Raw genomic sequence first — 19,286 nt, forward strand, 5'->3', positions numbered from 1 at the left:
ATTTCCTTCTCCATTTTCTAGCATAGTAGAGGCTAATTGATGAAAAATGATGAAATAATGTCTATCATGATGAAACAGAAAAATGTTTCAAGATGCAAGAAAAGTAAGATCACTGAAATTCTAAAATGTACTTTAGATTTAGGAAAGGGTCCAATGGGCCAATACAGGTAATGCTAGGACAAAATAACTTTTCTTCTCTTTTAAAGCAAGTTCTCTCTGTTTCTTGGAAGAGCTCTATGAAAATATAAATTATGAATATCGATCATTACATATAGTAAGAAATGCTCCAAAAACGAAACTAAAAAATTAAAATGAGGTCTCGTGGACCATGATCATATAGTGAGAGTTAATAAACCAAACAAACTCCATACATTCAAAAGAGACCTTGTGGTCATAATGTAGGTAAAGGCAGGATTTCCATTAAGTTTTTGAAGTTCTGAAAATGGCTTACAGAACCATCACCACTGTCACTCCTGTTTCTAGCTCAGAGGACCCCAGTGGTTCAGGAACCTGAGCTGGGAACCACTGGACCAGATGTTCTCTATGTAACTCTGGAGCTAAAACTCATCAAGATAATAATATTCACTAATGTTTTTCTCTTTATTATAAAAATAATACATTTCACTGTAGAGAAAATACCAATCACTTCTATTAATTCTACCTCAGAACACTATAAACAAACCTGGAATACCTAACATGAAAAATGTTTATTCTGGACCCTTGGTTCTTTGTGAAAAATCTCAATGCCCTGAGCCACCAAGGCAAGAGATTATCAGCAAGAGATTTCCTGCTCTGTCTGTCCAAGTCTCTAGAGATTTAGTTTTTTACACTGTTAGTCCGTAAGTCTCTCTGTCCTAAAGCACATAGGAAGTCAGTGCTGGGGAAAGGGTAGTGAGGATACGTTGATGGAATACTCCCTAGAATATGGCTTCCTGTGACAGCTGTGTACTTCTATTCAGTCTGGTCAATTCTTTCCCACTCATGGTGTGTATACATACACACTATTTGTGCATGTATATATACATATATAATGTGTACTACAGTATATATTATACTAATCTGTATTTACATATATATGTATATGTTGTTGTTTAGTCACTAAGTCATGTCCAACTGTTTTGCACCCCCATGGACTCTAGTCCACCAGGCTCCTCTGTCCTTGAGATTTGCCAAGCAAATATACTGGAAAGGCTGCCATTTCCTTCTCCAGGAGATCTTCCCAAGCCAGGGATGGAACCCAGGTCTTCTGCATTGGCAGGCAGATTCTTTACCATTGAGCCACCAGGGAAGACCATATAGTATATACTATATCAACCACAGTGGTTTTTTTGTGTAAAAACATTACATCAGGGAAGAGAGGTAAACATGTGTATATCCAAAGAGAACATACTTGGATCAATTTGGAAAATTCTATGCAAGAGTTTTCCTCTGAAAACAGTAGCAAATGATTCCTTATACTTTTAAAACTTCATTAAGCAGTTATAAAAGGTAAAGACCCTTTTGACCCAGGTATAAGACAGCTACTCCCAGAAATCAGGGACAAAATTATGTTCCTGGTCTAAATGACTCAAATAAATGTCTTCGCAGTATGATGTACTTTTAAATTAGATATGTACTTTACTAACAGTTACATTTGGTTAAGTATGTATGTTCCATAGTCTAGAGACTAATTTTTAAAAGGGTGAAGTATACCCTACACTATCATTTTTTTTCAATAAAAGTGGATACTTATTAGTTCACTTAATCTTACTTAGTTAAATCTTTAAAATGAGCTTTAATTTCATTTTTAAACTCAAACAGATAAAAGCATGTGATATAATCATGAAAGTGAAAAAAATTCAGTACTTCTGAGGTAAAATGTCAAATCATTTATTATATAACTTCAAGCAGCTTTCTTTTGAAAAATTAAATAAACCCGTCTAAAATGCCTCTTACAATTATAGGCACATGTGGTATTACTATATAAGACTTCCTTTTTGATTCTTATCCAATTCTAAGTCTTTTAGAAAGAGGAAAAGGGTATGCATTTTTAATACTAATGGAATGAGATGACACTATAGGAATTTCTCATGTTTTAATGATGTTGTTTTGAGAACTCAAGGATGATATCGATCTCTCTAATTTCAACATTCAAGGGCAGAAACTGAAAATCAATATAGTTCTACTGTGCTAAATAACTACTCAGGAATGTATTCTCTTCCTATGAAACCACTTCTCACTTTCAGTCTGAGATTGCCAAGCTTTCTCCAACTACAATTTCTCCTCTCTGTCCTTGGCATAATGAATGAATACATCTTTTACATTTTATATTTGATACAAATGGTGAGCCAAAATATAGTCAAGGCTTTCAAAATTTTTAACCAAAATACTAAATAATCAGAGACCTGCTTAAAGATTTATGTATAAGGATAAAAATCACAGCATTATACATATGAGCAAAAAAACTAAAAACAATCTTAAATCTAACAGCAGGGAACTAAAAGTGGCAAACCAAAAGTGGGAAAAAAACAAACACACGTTACAATGAATAACGTTATAGCCACACAATGGAATACCACACAGTCATCAAAAATCGTATTTTCTAAGAATATAAAATAGGTAACTAGTAAGAATCTACTGTATAGCATAGGGAGCTTTACTCAGGACTCTGTAATGACCTGTACGGGGACATAATCTAAGAAAGAGTGGATATACGTATAACTGATTCATTTTGCTGCACGGCAGAACCGAACACAAGACTGTACACCAACTATACTCCAATAAAGATTAATTTAAAAAAAAAGAATATGTGACAATGCTAATAATATGCTATTGAGTAAAAAAGGAAGATACAAAGTAACATGAATCCAATCTTGTAAAAGGATATACACATAGAAGAAAAATTTGGAATATACAATATCAGTAGTAGGGAGAAGGCAATGGCACCCCACTCCAGTACTCTTGCCTGGAAAATCCCATGGATGGAGGAGCCTGGAAGGCTGCAGTCCATGGGGTCGCTAAGAGTCAGACAGGACTGAGCAACTTCTCTTTGACTTTTCACTTGCATACATTGGAGAAGGAAATGGCAACCCACTCCAGTGTTCTTGCCTGGAGAATCCCAGGGACGGGGCAGCCTGGTGGGCTGCCGTCTATGGGGTCACACAGAGTCGGACATGACTAAAGTGACTTAGCAGCAGTAGTTCTCTAGACATAAGGAATAAAGGTGATTTTTTCTTTTTTTTTTTGCCATACTGCACAGCATGTGGGATCTTCCCTGACCAGGGGTCAAACCCACGCCTCCTGCGTTGGAAGCTCTGAGCTTTAACCACTGGACCACCATGGAAGTCCCAGGGTGATTTTCACTTTCTTAATATTTCTGTTTTCATAAATTTCACTGAACATATAACACTTTTATTTTGAAAGGTAATCTTAAAAATATCAAAAAGTTAAAAATATATTTTCTGTTAAATCAACATACATATGCTTTTTCAGGGTGGTTGATAATTTCCCACTGAATCAAATCAATCAGCATTAAAGATCATGTACTTCATGGTGAAACACTGTTTTATCTGTAGACAGTGAACCACACAGAGTCTAGTACGCACCTTGTTTTTCTTCAGGTGTTTCTACAAAATAAGGCATTCTTTTCACAGTTTCTCTCAACTCTTGTTTCAAGGCGAGCACATAATCTTCACTCTCTCCTGTTTTTAGTGGCACTGGTTTATAGTCTGTATCCTGTTTACATTAAGAGGCAATTTTTAAAAAATAAATAAAATATTTTAATATCCCTTTTGTCTATGTTCTGAAAACATGTCAGTTTTATTGAAAAACCATATTTTATAGGCATTAAGTTTTACCATCAACTTAAAATATTTTGAGCTTTTATTATCTATTAAACATTTTCACCCATCTCTTATTTTTCTCTTACTTTATAAGTAGAAAAGATACTTAATGTTCCTACCTGCCTAATTTTTCTACTGACCACACCAACAGTCATTTGCTATATAGTCTGATGACTGTGATTCTGTATTTTAAAAATTAAAGCACCCAGATCAAAGCAGTCTGGGTCTCCTATTATGGTGGTTTCCTATTAGCCATGGTGGTATTAGTAGGAGAGTAGCGTTAAAAACAAAAAAAAAGAGTAGTAGCAGCTACTGTTTAACAAGTGGTTACTACAACCCGGATGTACTCAATATTCAGAATCCATGAATTCATCTAAAGTATCAATAATTCCCCTTTTATAGTGAGGAAGCTGAGAAGTGAATAATCTGTAAGTCCATATAACACAAAAGTGGCAAAGCAGAAATTTGAACCTATATCTTCAATTATTAAGAACTACAAGTACACACACATATGTATTATGTACGCATATATATTTATAATACAACAGGAGACACCGTGATGAACTAGTCAAACCTTTTGCCTGTGTGGAATTTACATTCTAGGGGAGAAAAGTAAGTAAACAAATGAGATAATACACAATTTTAGACAGTGATAAGTGATAGAAGGACTGAAGCCCAGAAGAGGAAAGAGTGACGGACAGAGCCCACGGAGACTGCAAATGGCTGGTCCACCCAGTAAGCACACACTTCTTGGGAGAGTCACCTTTGAGCAGAGATCGGGATAAGAATATGAAGCCATCCATACAAAGAAATGGGGAGACCGATGGCTCCAGCCAGGGCAACTAATAGGGGAAAATGCCTAAGGGAAAAAGGAGACCACCACGGCTAAGGAATGAGGACAGTGGTGGGAAAAGGATCAGAGAAACATCAGAAAGCCAGATCAGACAGAGCCTTTTAGCCAGTAATAAATTTTATTCCCTGCAGAAAACAATAGTATGTACTAATATTCCCAAGCTTTAGAAGTAATCTCACACATGAAGAAGAGCTTGTTTTAAAAGGAAATCAATATAAAGTGACATTCTGTCTATACCTGCGATATTTACCTTTGTTTTTAGGCTGCACTGAATATCAGAAAAGAAAAATATCAAGAGTAAAAAGTAGACTCTCCCCATGTGAGGCATCTAGATCCCAAGAACATCTGTTCAGGGTCCTGTACTTAGAGAAATCTTTCAACAAAGGATGTTTCCTTTTGAAAGACGGAAAAGATTCCTGGAAGGAGTATCTGGTTATTTATGACATTTTCGTATTTTGTATCACAGCACATGTGCATCTGGAAATGTAACCTTAAGTTTTAAACGAAAGTCAAGCATTTGATTAAAAATCACACCAATTAAGTTTGCAGCATAATTAAATTTAAAAGCAATACTAAACATAGTCGAAATGCTTCTATTTTGAAAAACAGTGACAAAATTAAAATTTACTTTAATAAAATAAGGAACTAAGCAAAAAAAACAAAAAACAAAAAAAAACTCAGTGGGGGAAAAAAGGCCCAGTGGTATACTAGGGAGCAAAATTAAATTCTATAGACGAAAGATGAGAATAAAGTCATTAAGTGAAGGTCTGGCAAAATAGGAAGTGAGGACCACTATAAAATCTAACTTTACTTTAAAAAATATTATTTTAATATTGGACTATATCAATAACAGCATTGTGAGACACAAAAATTGAAAAAAAAAATTATAGGTCAGAAAATATTGACTATATTCAGGGAAAAAATATATATATAGCTTTTTGCATTTTAAGAAAGCAGTCTGAAAATTAGAAATGTTTCAGAAAAGAACAGTGGAAATATTTAAATTAAAGGTAAGTGACCATCTCTTTTACTTTCTTACGGTTTAGGATATCATGTGAATGTGAAGTCGCTCAGTCGTGTCTGACTCTTTGAGACCCCATGGACGGTAGCCTACCAGGCTCCTCGGTCCATGGGATTTTCCAGGCAAGAATATTGGAGTGGGCTGCCATTTCCTTCTCCAGGGGATCTTCCCAACCCAGGGATCGAACCCGGGTCTCCTGCATTGCAGACAGACGCATTACCGTCTGAGCCACTAGGGAAGCCCAACAATACATATTCAAGTCTTATACAGTATTTAAATTCTCTCTGAAACATGAAAAATATCCTGTGAGAATTTCGCTGTTAATGTACTTACAGGAAACAGTGGGGGTGGTTTCAATACGACATCAGGTAACTTTTCACCTCTGCTAAATCCAACTGCTTCAATGTTAAAGGTATAAGCAGCACGTCCTCTTCCTTTATTCCCAGCCATTGGAACTAGTTATATCAGAAAAAGCAGACAAATTAAGACACTATTAATGTTTAGGTTTCATGGATTGCAAGAAAAATGAAACCAACATTTAAAAGCAAAATATACTCCACCCCTTAGGTTGCATGGCTCATTTAGAACACTTCTGGAAAGCAAAACTTGTAAAGAAACAAATATGGGATAAACTGATTCCTAAACATGTCCTACTTAGTCATGCTTGGAAGGTATGGTGATGATGGTCTCAACGACCTCACACAGACTGGCTGGAGGGCTGACCCCGGGGCTTCTTTGCGATGCTGCCCCAACCACTGTGCAGTCAGCTGGTGCAATTCTCTCCACCTCTCTGTGGTTCTACAACGGGATCTCAGATATGTGTTAAAGATGTGGCCCAGTAGGGGCTGTGCTGATGAACAAGGGACACCTGGTTTTCCAAATCAACCTGAAGACTATCAGCAGTCATACATACTTTAAACGCTTAAATGATTTATTTATCCCAAAATCTGAGTGTCAGAAAGAATCCTTGAGATCTATTCCAAAGTCCTCCTTTTAGAAATGGGAATGGACTCATAAGACTTTGAACAGGTCTGTCCAAGCAGAAAAAATTGTTAAAGATAAACCTGTATACTCTGTAACTTCAGGGATAAAGTTATCATTGTTAGAGAACAATACCATTCTTAAGTCCTATACTTAATTTCTGAGTCTTCTGAAACATGATTACTCTATATAGTTGATGCTTGAACAACATGGGGTTAGGGGCACTGACCACCCCACGCAGTCAAAAATCCATGTATAATTTTACAGTCAACCGTCCGAATCCATGGTTCTCCATTCTGAAATTCAACCAACCTCAGTTTGTGTACTGTTAGTTTTCACTGAAAAAAATCCACATATTAAGAGGATCCATTCAATTCAAGTTTGTGTTGTTCAATCAACCGTAGTGTGAAAACAGGATTCCTACACTAGGGCCCTTTCACTACAACTCACTGGACTGTAGTGAAGATCATAATGCACATTCTTTAAATATTTCCCCCAATGGTGATACCGAGGATCATTCAACTCCGTTAAGTCCAAGAAAGCAAGACTAGGTCCTCCATACCACTTTAACAGTTACCTTCCTTTTCTCCCTAACCATTTATGTGTTGAGGACATCAGGTCACTATCGTCTACAATGCTTCTCCAACTTCAACCCTAAGGAATGTGCAGATTATTCAGAAATCTTGCCAAAAAGGCAGAATCTGAACCAGCTGGCCAAGGATGAGGCCTGAAGATCAGCATTTCTAACAAGCTCTCTGAAGATAGCAGTGTTACTGGTTTGCAGACCACACTTTGAGAGTAGGAGGGGTGGACAATTTCCCATACTGTGGATTTCAGTGATGTGGCTGCTGCTGCCGCTGCTGCTAAGTTGCTTCAGTCGTGTCCAACTCTGTGCCACCCCATAGACAGCAGCCCACCAGACTCGCCCGTCCCTGGGATTCTCCAGGCAAGAACACTGGAGTGGGGTGCCATTGCCGTGTCCAACACATTCCTCTACTCCCTGTATTTTCTATAAACAGATGGACTAGAGGCTTACTCAAATTTGGGTTTGATTTTTTACAAAAATACTCAAAAGAGATGCTGTTTTTCCTACTGATCACATGATGCATATGAAGTCTCTTTCAGTGATGTCCTCTGGTCATTGGAGTCACGTGCTGTTAGTCTGTTTTGTCCAGTATAAAGTTGAAAAAAAAAGTCCAAACATAAGTGGACCCATGTAATTCAAATTTGTGTTGTTCGGAGTCAACTGTAACATGAAATCAGTTTTCACTTAATGATTTTTAAAACTGCAGGTATTGATGATCGTATCCTAGATTTACAAGTTCACTGTGGATTATAATGTGGTGATAAACAAATTTTATAATTTCTTTCTTAACTTGAATCCCACCAGTTATCAATTCCCTTCATCTACTATTTAGTTACTATGAAATACAATTCATATAGAAAAGATATTGATTTTAATAACCAAGCTCATGCCAGTTGTCCACACTGAGAGAGTGAAAATATACAAATGGCCTTGTTTCAATTGCTGAGTCCCTAAAACATATGCTGAACCTATAGAAAGCAGGTCTCCCAAGTATGAAAATTGCTGAGCACTGGAAAGATTAATGCTGAACCTGAAGCTCCAATACTTTGGCCACCGGATGCAAAGTGCCAACTCGTTGGAAAAGACCCTGATGCTGGGAAAGACTGAAGGCGGGAGGAGAAGGGATCTCATCTTCTGTCTGGGAAGACAGAAGATGAGATGGTTGGATGGCATCACCCACTCAGGGGACAAGAGTTTGAGCAAACTCCAGGAGATGGTGAAGGACAGGGAAGCCTGGCAAGCTGCAGTCCATGGTGCTGCAGAGTTGGACACGACTGAGCAACTGAACAAAAAGAGCTCACACCTTCACTCTGAGGAAAACCCACCTAAAAGGAGAGTATACCAGCCGTCGTTACTTGATGGAGTATCTCCTGAGAACTATTGAATTCTGCTGACTCTAAAGTTTCATATTTATTAAGAAACCTTTGGGTGTATAAACTTGATTATCATTAGTGAATGCACTGCCCTTGGCAGAAAAATCAATCCTAACTCTTGAGACACCCTTAATAATTACATGGCATTCTGGCCTAGAAATCCATTTCTTTCTATTTTGGAAATTCATTCGCTTCTCCTGCAGAACTGGGAGGCAATGGCTGGACTCTGGTAACAGTCTCTTGGCAAAACAGACTCACAAAGTTGTGGCCTAAGCTTCACTGTTTGAATCCCTTGAAATCCTTTAAGTTGATTAAGCCATTTCCGTGGTCCTTTTTCATCCTGCTAAGCTTCTTGAATGAAGAGGTTTTTTTTTTAACCAGCTTTCCCCATTTTCTCATTATCCAAATCATCCTCTAATTTATGTGGGCCAATTTCATCCAATTAATATTGAGCATTCCAGGCATTCAGAGAGCACTGAACAAAACAAAGTCTCTGCCTTCAGGGCTTATATTTTGGTGGATGAACAACCATAAGTATATAACATAATATTATGTGCTCCTGTAGTGGGTTGAATTATGTCTTCCCCCAAACCTCTTACCTGTGAATATGACCTTCCTTGTTTGTAAATAAAGTCTTTGGAGATGTAATAAAATTAACATGAGGTCATAGGAGATTGGGCTTCCCCGACAGCTCAGTTGGTAAAGAATCCTCCTGCAATGCAGGAGACCCCGGTTCGATTCCTGAGTTGGGAAGATCCACTGGAGAAGGGATGAGCTACCCACTCCAGTATTCTTGGACTTCCCTTGTGGCTCAGCTGGTAGAAAATCCACCTGCAACGGAGGAGATCTGAGTTCGATCCCTGTGTTGGGAAGATCCCCTGGAGAAGGGAAAGGCTACCCACTCCAGTTTTCTGGCCTGGAGAATTCCATGCACTGTATAGTCCATGGGGTTGCAGAGAGTCGGACACAACTGAGCAACTTTCACTTCTCTTTCATACAAGAGAAGGGTGAGTCCTCTCTTAGTGACTAGTGTCCTTATAACGGGGGTGCTTGGGCAGACACAGGCACACAGGGGAAACACTACGTGAAGATGGGAGCACAGACTGGAGTGCCATAGCAGCAACCCAGAAACACCAAGGAGTGCCAGGAACCACCAGAAGCTGGAAGAGCGGCGCTGAACATTCTCCCTCAGAGCCTCCAGAGGGAACAAACTCCGCTAATACCTTGATCTCAGATTTCTGGCTCTAAAAATGAGAGAATAAATTTCTGTTGTTTTTAAGTCACATAGTTTGTGGCAGCTGTAGGAATTAATATAGCTCTGAAGAAAAATAAATCATGGTAAGGGGGTAAAGAATAATGAAGAGGTGTAGTACTGACTTCTTCACACAAATGCAGTCTTTCTGTGGACAATAAGCTAGAGTGGCATGCTGTAGAGGGACTAAGAGTTTTAAGATGGAGGAATGAGGTGAAGATGGCTATGCTGCTGCTGCTGCTGCTAAGTCGCTTCAGTGTCTGACTCTGTGCAACCCCACAGACGGCAGCCCATCAGGCTCCCCTGTCCCTGGGATTCTCCAGGAAAGAACACTGGAGTGGGTTGCCATTTCCTTCTCCAATGCATGAAAGTGAAAAGTGAAAGGGAAGTCGCTCAGTCTTGTCTGACTCTTAGTGAGCCCATGGACTGCAGCCTACCAGGCTCCTCCGTCCATGGGATTTTCCAGGCAAGAGTACGGGAGTGGGCTGCCATTGCCTTCTCTAGAAGATGGCTATGCACGGAAGGCAAAACAAAGGCAGGAGAGGAAGCCGTAAGATGCAGTGTCTGAGGAGCAAGAAGCTCATGCAGGTGAGAAGCAAGGAGAGGCTGATTAAGACCAGATCTTGTGGAGCCCTGTGTGAGATATGGTAAAAGGTTTGGCTTTTGTCTTATTGTGATGTGAATGATACTCAGGCAGATGCTGAAATGCAAAGGTCCCTAACAGTCCTCAGTGGCAAAATCCACTGGACTATTCCTCTTGTTCATGCTTTTGGACTTCAAAAGCATGCTGTTGTTGTTCAGTCGTTCAATTGTGTCCAACTCTGTGTGACCCCATGCACTGCAGCATGCCAGGCTTCCCTGTCCTTCACTATCTCCTGGAGTTTGCTCAAACTCATGTCCATTGAGTCAGTGATGCCATCCAACCATCTCATCCTCTGTCATCCCCTTCTCCTTCTTCCTTCAATCTTTCCCAGCATTAGGGTCTTTTCCAATGAGTCAGCTCTTCACATCAGGTGGCCAAAGTATTGAAGCGTTGTTAGCATTAGCCCTTCCAATGAGTATTCAGGGTTGATTTCCTTTAGGACTGACTGGTTTGATCTCCTTGGCGTCCAAGGGACTCTCAAGAGTCTTTTCTCCAGCACTACAGTTTGAAAGCATCAATTCTTTGGTGCTCAGCCTTCTTTATGGTCCTACTCTCACATCTGCACATGACTAATGGAAAAACTATAGCTTTAACTATACGAACTTTTGTTGGCAAAATGATGCGAATGTGCCGCCTATATTGTCATAGTTTTCCTTCCAAGGAGCAAGCGTCTTTTAATTTCATGGCTGCAGTCACCGTCCACAGTGATTTCGGAACCCAAGAAAATAAAATCTGCCACTGTTTCCATTGTTTCCCCATCTGTTTGCCAAGAAGTGATAGGACTGGTATATCCAAGGCATACCACTCATTATTGCCTCCATCCTTACTGCCGCTGCTGCTGCTACTGCTAAGTCGCTTCAGTTGTGTCCGACTCTGTGTGACCCCATAAACAGCAGCCCACCAGGCTCCTCTGTCCCTGGGATTCTCCAGGTAAGAATACTGGAGTGGGTTGCCATTTCCTTCTCCAATGTATGAAAGTGAAAAGTGAAAGTGAAGTCGCTCAGTCGTGTCCAACTCTGTGCGACCCCATAAATGGCAGCCCACTAGGCTCCTCCATCCATGGGATTTTCCAGGCAAGAGTACTGGAGTGGGTTGCCATTGCCTTCTCGGATGAAACTGTCTATTCTCCAGGCTTTAGTCTGATTGCTGGTTCTTCTAACTCGTGACCAGTTTTTGTCTACTTCTGTTCTTAAAACTTACTAAATATGGATTTCCTTAAGGGTCAATCTATAGGTTCTGCTCCTTATCTTTGGAAAAAGCACCCCCTGTCAGGGTTTGATAACGTCCTCCAATTACCTCTACCACTAACCTTTGTTCTGAGTTTCATCCCATTTTCTTACTACCAAAAGAATATTTGGATGTACCTTAAACTCAGGGCTTCCCTGGCAGCTCAATGGTAAAGAATCTACCTGCCAATGCAGGAGACGGGGGTTTGATCTCTGGGTTGGGAAGATTCCTCTAGAGAAAGAAATGGCAATCCACTCCGGGATTCTTGCTTGGAAAATCCCAAAGACAGAAGAGCCTGGCAGGCTATCGTCCAAAGGGTTGGAAAACAACTGGACACAACTTAAAGACTAAACAACAACAATCTTTGCTTAAAATACTGAGATCATCTCTCTATAGTAACTAGCTCACTTTCATATAGAATGTCCCTATTTCTATCCACAGTATGCTATTTCCCCAGTCACCAATATTTGAAGATTTGGAGTGACTTAGGATTGATTTATCATTCTGTTTCACCCCTCTATCAGAATCAATCATCTAACTGTTTTCAAAACGTCCCTTCCTTTCCGTTTTCACTACCATAATTCAGTTCGGCTCCTTTCCACCTCACTTTTGACGGCTGCCAGATTTTGTAGTATCCCCTGTTCTTCCTGTTTATTTTATTCTCTCACACTATTCATTCTAAAGCAGAGTTCTGATTAAACGCTTCTCTTCTCTTCCCTCTTGGCTAGATAATTAAGTCCAAACTCACTATTCCAAGTATTGAGAGCCCTTTTATGATGCTTGCACTGATCCTCCCAACTCACTGGCCTGTAATCATTTCTTGACTAGCACTCTCTCCACTGGAAACCACTTCCTCCTTGTCTGGCTGCATCCCTTTCATGTTAAGATCCAGTTTAACTTGCTCAACATCACAACTGTCAGTTCATCCCAACTTGCTTTTGGAAACTTTCTTCTGTTAAAATACATGGATTTTTAAAAACTGAGGTGATATATTTTGCCATTTTCTTCAATTCTGGAAGAAATACAGACAATGCCTCTTCTGGGAAAAGCATCTTTTCCAAAGGAGATTCACTTCTATTTTTTTGTTTCTTCAAAAGTATTAACACTAGAAATCTTATATTCCCCACTGTTTAGCAGAATACTCTTTATGTAGCAACAGTTTCATAATCAATGTTGTTTCCTTATTTATTGACTTATGGTTGATTTGGAATGGGATGCAAAAGTAGGAAGTCAAGAGATATCTGGAGTAACACGCAAATTTGGCCTTGGAGTACAAAATGAAATGGGGCAAAGGCTAACAGAGTTTTTTCAAGAGAAGGCACTGGTCATAGCAAACACCCTCTTCCAACAACTCAAGAGAATACTCTACACATAGACATCACCAGATGGTCAACACTGAAATCAGATTGATTATATTCTTTGCAGCCAAAGATGGAGAAACTCTATACAGTCAGCAAAAACAAGACCAGGAACTGAGTGTGGCTCAGATCATGAATTCCTTATTGCAAAATTCAGTCTTCAACTGAAGAAAGTAGGGAAAACCACTAGACCATTCAGGTATGACCTAAATCAAATCCTAAATCAAATCCCTTATGATTATACAGTGGAAGTGACAAATAGATTCAAATAGATCTGCTAGAGTGCCTGAAGAACTATGGGCAGAGGTTTGAAGAACTACGGACAGAGGTTTGAAGAACTACGGACAGAGGTTTGAAGAACTATGGACAAAGGTTTGGGACAATGTACAGGAAGCAGTGATCAAGACCATCCCCAAGAAAAAGAAACGCAAAAAGGCAACATGGTTGTCTGAGGAGGCCTTACAAATAGCTGAGAAAAGACGAGGAGTCAAAGGCAAGGAGAAAAGGAAAGATAGACACATTTGAATGAAGAGTTCCAAAGGATAGCAAGGAGAGATAAGAAAGCCTTCCTCAGTGATCAATGTAAAGAACAGAGGAAAATAATAGAATGGGAAAGACTAGAGATCTCATCAAGAAAATTAGAGATATCAAGGGAACATTTCATGCAAAGATGGGCTCAATAAAGGACAGAAATGGTAGGGACCCAACAGAAGCAGAAGAGATTAAGAAAAGGTGGCAAGAATACACAGAAGAACTATACAATCTTCAGGACCCAGATTACCATGATGGTGTGATCACTCACCTAGAGCCAGACATCCTGGAATGTGAAGTCAAGTGGGCCTTAGGAAGTATCACTATGAACAAAGCTAGTGGAAGTGATGGAATTCCAGTTGAGCTATTCCAAATCCTGAAAGATAATGCTGTCAAAGTGCTGCACTCAATATGCAACAAATTTGGAAAACTAGCAGTGGCCACAGGACTGGAAAAGGTCAGTTTTCATTCCAATCCCAAAGAAAGGCAATGCCAATGAATGCTCAAACTACCACACAATTGCACTCATCTCACACGCTAGTAACGTAATGCTCAAAAGTCTCCAAGCCATGCTTTAACAGTACGTGAACCAGAACTTCCAGATGTTCAAGCTGGATTTAGAAAAGCCAGAGGAACCAGAGATCAAATTGCCAACATCCGCTGGATCATCGAAAAAGCAAGAGAGTTCCAGAAAAACATCTATTTCTGCTTTATTGACTATGCCAAAGCCTTTGACTGTGTGGATCACAAGAAACTGTGGGAAATTCTGAAAGAGATGGGAATACCAGACCACATGACCTGCCTCTTGAGAAATCTTATGCAAGTCAGGAAGCAACAGTTAGAACTGGACATGGAACAACAGACTGGTTCCAAATAGCAAACGCAGTACGTCAAGTCTATATATTGTCACCCTGCTTATTTAACTTATGTTCAGAGTACATCATGAGAAATGCTGGGCTGGATGAAGCACAAGCTGGAATCAAGATTGCTGGGAAAAATATCATTAACCTCAGATATGCAGATGACACCACCATTATGGCAGAAAGTGAAGAGGAACTAAAAAGCCTCTTGATGAAGGTCAAAGTGGAGAGTGAAAAAGTTGGCTTAAAGCTCAACATTCAGAAAACAAAGATCATGGCATCTGGTCCCATCACTTCATGGGAAATAGATGGAGAAACAGAGGAAACAGTGGCAGACTTTATTTTTGGGGGCTCCAAAATCACTGCACGTGGTGACTGCAGCCATGAAATTAAAAGATGCTTGCTCCTTGGAAGAAAAGCTATTACAAACCTAGACAGCATATTAAAAAGCAGAGACATTACTTTGCCAACAAAGGTCTGTCTAGTCAAGGCTATGGTGTTTGCAGAAGTTATGTATGGATGTGAGAGTTGGAGTATGAAGAAAGCTGAGCACCAAAGAATTGATGCTTTTGAACTCTGGTGTTGAAGAAGACTCTTGAGAGTCCTTTGGATTGCAAGGATCAAACCAGCCAATCCTAAAGGAAATCAGTCCTGAATATTCATTGGAAGGACTGATGCTGAAACTGAAACTCCAATACTTTGGCCACCTGATGCGAAGAAATAATTCATTGGAAAAGACTTGGATGCTGGGAAAGGTTGAAGGCGTGGAAGGGGATGACAGAGGATGAGATGGACATGAGTTTTAGCAAACTCTGGGAATTGGTAAAGGACAGGGAAGCCTGGTGTGCTGCAGTCCATGGGGTTACAAAGAGTCAGTCAGACACAACTAAGCCACTGTTCTGAACTCACGGTGATTTGATGAACAAATTTACCCACAGAAATACAAATTATTCAGCCAACTATTAAGAATTTTTGTTTTTGTTTGTTATCTTCTAGAACTAAGTTTGGGACCTGGTTGTACACTGGAATCATCAGGAGAGTTAAAAAAAAAAACAACAGCATAAAGGGAAAAAAAATAAAGAAACCCTCCAACATCACCCCAGAACAAGGAAATCAGAATCTGCAGGGGTAGGATTTAGGCAGTAGGACTTTTTAAATCACCCCAGGAGACTCCAGTGTGTAACCTAAATTACGAACCATGGCTCCAGACTGAACTTCCCATTATGTAGGAAAGTGAGGCACTGAAGCATCAATGGAGCGCCTAAAGACAGAGCGAATTCCTAACAAAGTCAGGACTGAGTTAAATGTTCAGGTTACCTTTCCATTGTCCTTATATTTATATCATGCTGCCTGTAGCACACTTTGAGATTAGCTGAAGACCTTTCAATCCCGGCAATATCTTTAATCTTTACAATGAACTGAAATAGTAATGGCAAAATAAACTGGATTGAAAGATGTAAAATCAGATGTACTACCCTTCCTTTTTGGGATGCCTCCTGAAAATTCATATGCAACATTGTTCTGAGAGAGTTTCATGGGTGCAGTTCAAGCACCCAGGAGCTGACCTGCGAAAGCCTATTCTAATTAATAACAAACAACCCTGAGGCAGAGATTGAGCTCATCTCAGAAACACCTTCTCACTCTAATGTTTTATGAGTTATAATTGTGGCTTAACTGTGCTGTCCTCCACGTCTCACACAGTTAAGTTTCTTGCACATATTCCCTAGGTGAATAATACACAGATAGAAGCAGACATGGAAGCTAGGAGAGGCACTGAAAGCCAGGTCAGTGTCTTTCCTGATGAATGACACTTCAATTGCCCTAATTAGAAACTAATAGTCATGCTGACCTTGTCTCCATCTCCCTTGATCCCCTCATCTAACCACAGAAGACAATCAGCTCTGTGTCCCTTCTTACAAGTTTGCCTTTCTTTACTTCTGCCTTAGTTCAGGGCTTCAACATCTCTTGCTTGGATCTCTAATACAGAACAAGTAAACTTCTCATGGCCGCCTGTGCATGCTCAATCGCTTAGTTGTGTCTGACTCTTCACAACCTCATGGACTGTAGCCCTCCAGGCTCCTCTGTCCATGGAATTTCCCAGGCAAGAATACTGGAGTGGGTTACCATTTCCTCCTCCAGGGGATATTCCTGGCCCAGGGATTGAAGCCATGTCTCTCTGCATTGGCAGGCAGATTTTTTACCACTTATCCACCTGGGAAGCCCCTCTAATGGCTAGACTCATCCTTTCAATCCATTCTCCAGTCATCACTCTTGAACACAAACCTTAATGTATCACTCTTCTTAACTAACAGAACTTTGGGGTCTAACTTTCCGCCTCTTGCATCCTGCACTACCCTCTCACCCCAACTCTAACCAGTCCCAACTCTGCTATTCCTACTGTCACATTGCGTTCCTTCTGCCTGGAATGCCATGTCCACCTGCCCAAGCCCCATCATCACTGAAAAGTCTATGCAAATACTACTTCTCTTCTACCATTTCTTCCACCCTAAGTGGAGGCAGACCTATCTCTTTCCTGTTTCCCAAGTGCTACACTGCTTTGGAGGCTTCCCAGGTGGCGCTAGTGGCCAAGAACCTGCCTGCCAATGAGGGAGACATAAGAGATGAGGGTTCAATCCCTGGGCCGGGAAGATCCCCTAGAGGAGGGCATGGCAACCCACTCCAGTATTCTTGCCTGGAGAATCCCATGGACAGAGGAGCCTGTGTCCATAGGATCTATGGTCCATAGGGTCACAGAGTTTGTCATGGCTGAAGGGACATAGCACACACACTGCCTTTATAGCCCTTTAAAAAATCATATTGTAATTGTCAGTTCTTGTCTATCTCTTCAGTAATTTCTTCAATTATCCACTCTTCAAGTATTTATTAAGTACCCTCTGTGTCAGATCATCTTCTATATAATTGGAATATAATAGTGAACAAAACAAAATCCCTGCTTTCATAGTGCTCACAGTCTATTATGGGAAATGGAAAAAAAAATGTACTTTATAGAAAGTGTCAGATAGTGATCAGTGCTATGAAAAAAAAAAAGCAGGAAACATGGGTGCTATTATAGAAAGACTAGATAAAGAAGTTCTCTTGTATCTTGTAATATTTGAACACAAACCTGACACAGTGAAGGAAAAAGTCATGCTGAGAACTAGGAAAGGATATATAGAGCAAAGTGTACAAGCAGAAGGATCTGTAAGTGTGAAGGCCTCTTTGAAGACTCATTGACCTTTTCCTGTCCTATTACTAACCAGAGCCTGGCAAAAGTCCAATAAAAATTGGGAGAATTATTGCTGAGCTCATAGCCTGGTAAGGATATCACTGCAATTCACCTCCCTTTGACTAGAGGAAAAATAAAATGACAGAGAAGTCTGTATGTCCCTGCTGAGATCATGCTAACAGTGGTCTTTTAAGGCCAGCTCAAATTGCTACTAAGTTCCTTCCATGCATATTCTCATAGAACCTAGTTTTTACTTACTCTGGGGACATATCTCATTTGCTTTATATTGCCAACATTTGTGTGCAAATATTATCTTCCTTCAAATTCCTTGAGAACTCAGATTGTGATCTTTAAAAAAAAAAAAAAAATTCTGTACTTTTACACATCACTTAGCTTGCAGAACTGAATGTCTGGATAAATTCTAACCAGGTTAGGCAAATATTCAGAAAGGCTACATCCTCATACAAGACTTAACTGTAGGGGAGGAGAATACACCTCTCCCTCTATGAAGGCTTATTAGTAGCTGCCACAGTAAGTGTTTTCATAATTATCTTTCATAATGCTGTCTCATGAGTCTTCATAATTTCTCCTGGCTGAGAAGGGAGGTTAGTCAAGTTCTCAAGGGAATTTTTGAAGCCTAATTGGGTGTTTCAACAGCGAGAAGATTCGGGATGGGGACAGGAGGAACCTGGTGTTATTAGTGGGGGTGATCTCTGCGGCTGGTGGGGCCACACCCATGTCATTATCCACTTTTCCCGTCTCCTCAAGGTGCGGCTGCTTCCCCCTCTCTTTAGTTTAGTCTTTCTCTACCAACTTTCTTTGCTCTCTTCCAAGAGCGGACAAACTCACCAAAAACAAGGGAAGGCAGGAGAACGAATATATAATTCTTTTAGAAGAGAAGAAAAACCTTATCAACAACATCCCTCCCTGCCTGGGATATAGGATAAAGTGCTAACAGTTAAGAAAACATACTGAATATCCTGCCCTTAGCTGCAAGTCTGCAGCAATGACTCGCGTTTGAGCCCATCACAGCGTCAGTAAGAGCATCAATTCCCTTTTAACTCACCGCAAACAGTCCTAAGTGTAGACTAGGTAAAGTGTGGAAACTACGATTTTTTAAGAGTGTGATGGGATTAGGAGAAGGAACCAAAAGCTTAATCTTCCAACGCCCCTCAACCCAGAGGCGCTTTAATTAATCTCCACGGCTGACTTCCTCCCACCTTCTCCACGTGCCCCTTTAACTACCCCCCCACACACAACCCCAACTCCTCCCAAGCCCTCGATTGCCTCCTCAGTTACCTGCTCGCTAAGTCTCGAGGCTCGGGGAAAGCGTGCAGCTGAAGTGCCGGCCGGCAACCAAGGGGTGCAGACCGAAGGTTCCGGCGCTCCAGGGCCGGCCGGTTCCACCTCTGGAGAAGGCGCGCTCCTCCCTCCACGCGGCCTCCCAGCGGCGTTCGGATCCCAACCAGTTATCCCCGCCCACTCCCGGGCGAGGCCCCGCCCTCCGGGCCCAGAGCTTTTTTAGCCCTCGGCAGGCGCCGTAGTCCTCCAGCC

At 40.6% G+C, this 19,286-nt stretch overlaps 1 protein-coding gene across 4 annotated transcripts in view; it reads right to left on the minus strand.

The window, feature by feature from the left end:
* POLR3G (RNA polymerase III subunit G) overlaps positions 1-19,286 on the minus strand; it is a 46,493-nt gene that overhangs the window by 26,579 nt on the left and 628 nt on the right. For 2 of the 4 annotated variants that reach the window (XM_027545623.1, XM_027545621.1), the window contains exons 1-3: positions 9,235-9,396; positions 6,029-6,150; positions 3,585-3,714 (exon numbers count right to left, since the gene is read on the minus strand). In XM_027545623.1, the coding sequence (XP_027401424.1) occupies positions 3,585-3,714; positions 6,029-6,150; positions 9,235-9,295 (313 nt within the window). In that variant the 5' untranslated portion in view covers positions 9,296-9,396. Of the gene's footprint in view, positions 1-3,584; positions 3,715-6,028; positions 6,151-9,234; positions 9,397-19,031; positions 19,156-19,286 lie in introns of those variants that run through there. The other 2 variants (XM_027545624.1, XM_027545625.1) reach the window with 2 other exon arrangements.

Source organism: Bos indicus x Bos taurus, chromosome 7 (assembly GCF_003369695.1).
Source record: "Bos indicus x Bos taurus breed Angus x Brahman F1 hybrid chromosome 7, Bos_hybrid_MaternalHap_v2.0, whole genome shotgun sequence".
Taxonomy (NCBI): Eukaryota; Metazoa; Chordata; class Mammalia; order Artiodactyla; family Bovidae; genus Bos; species Bos indicus x Bos taurus.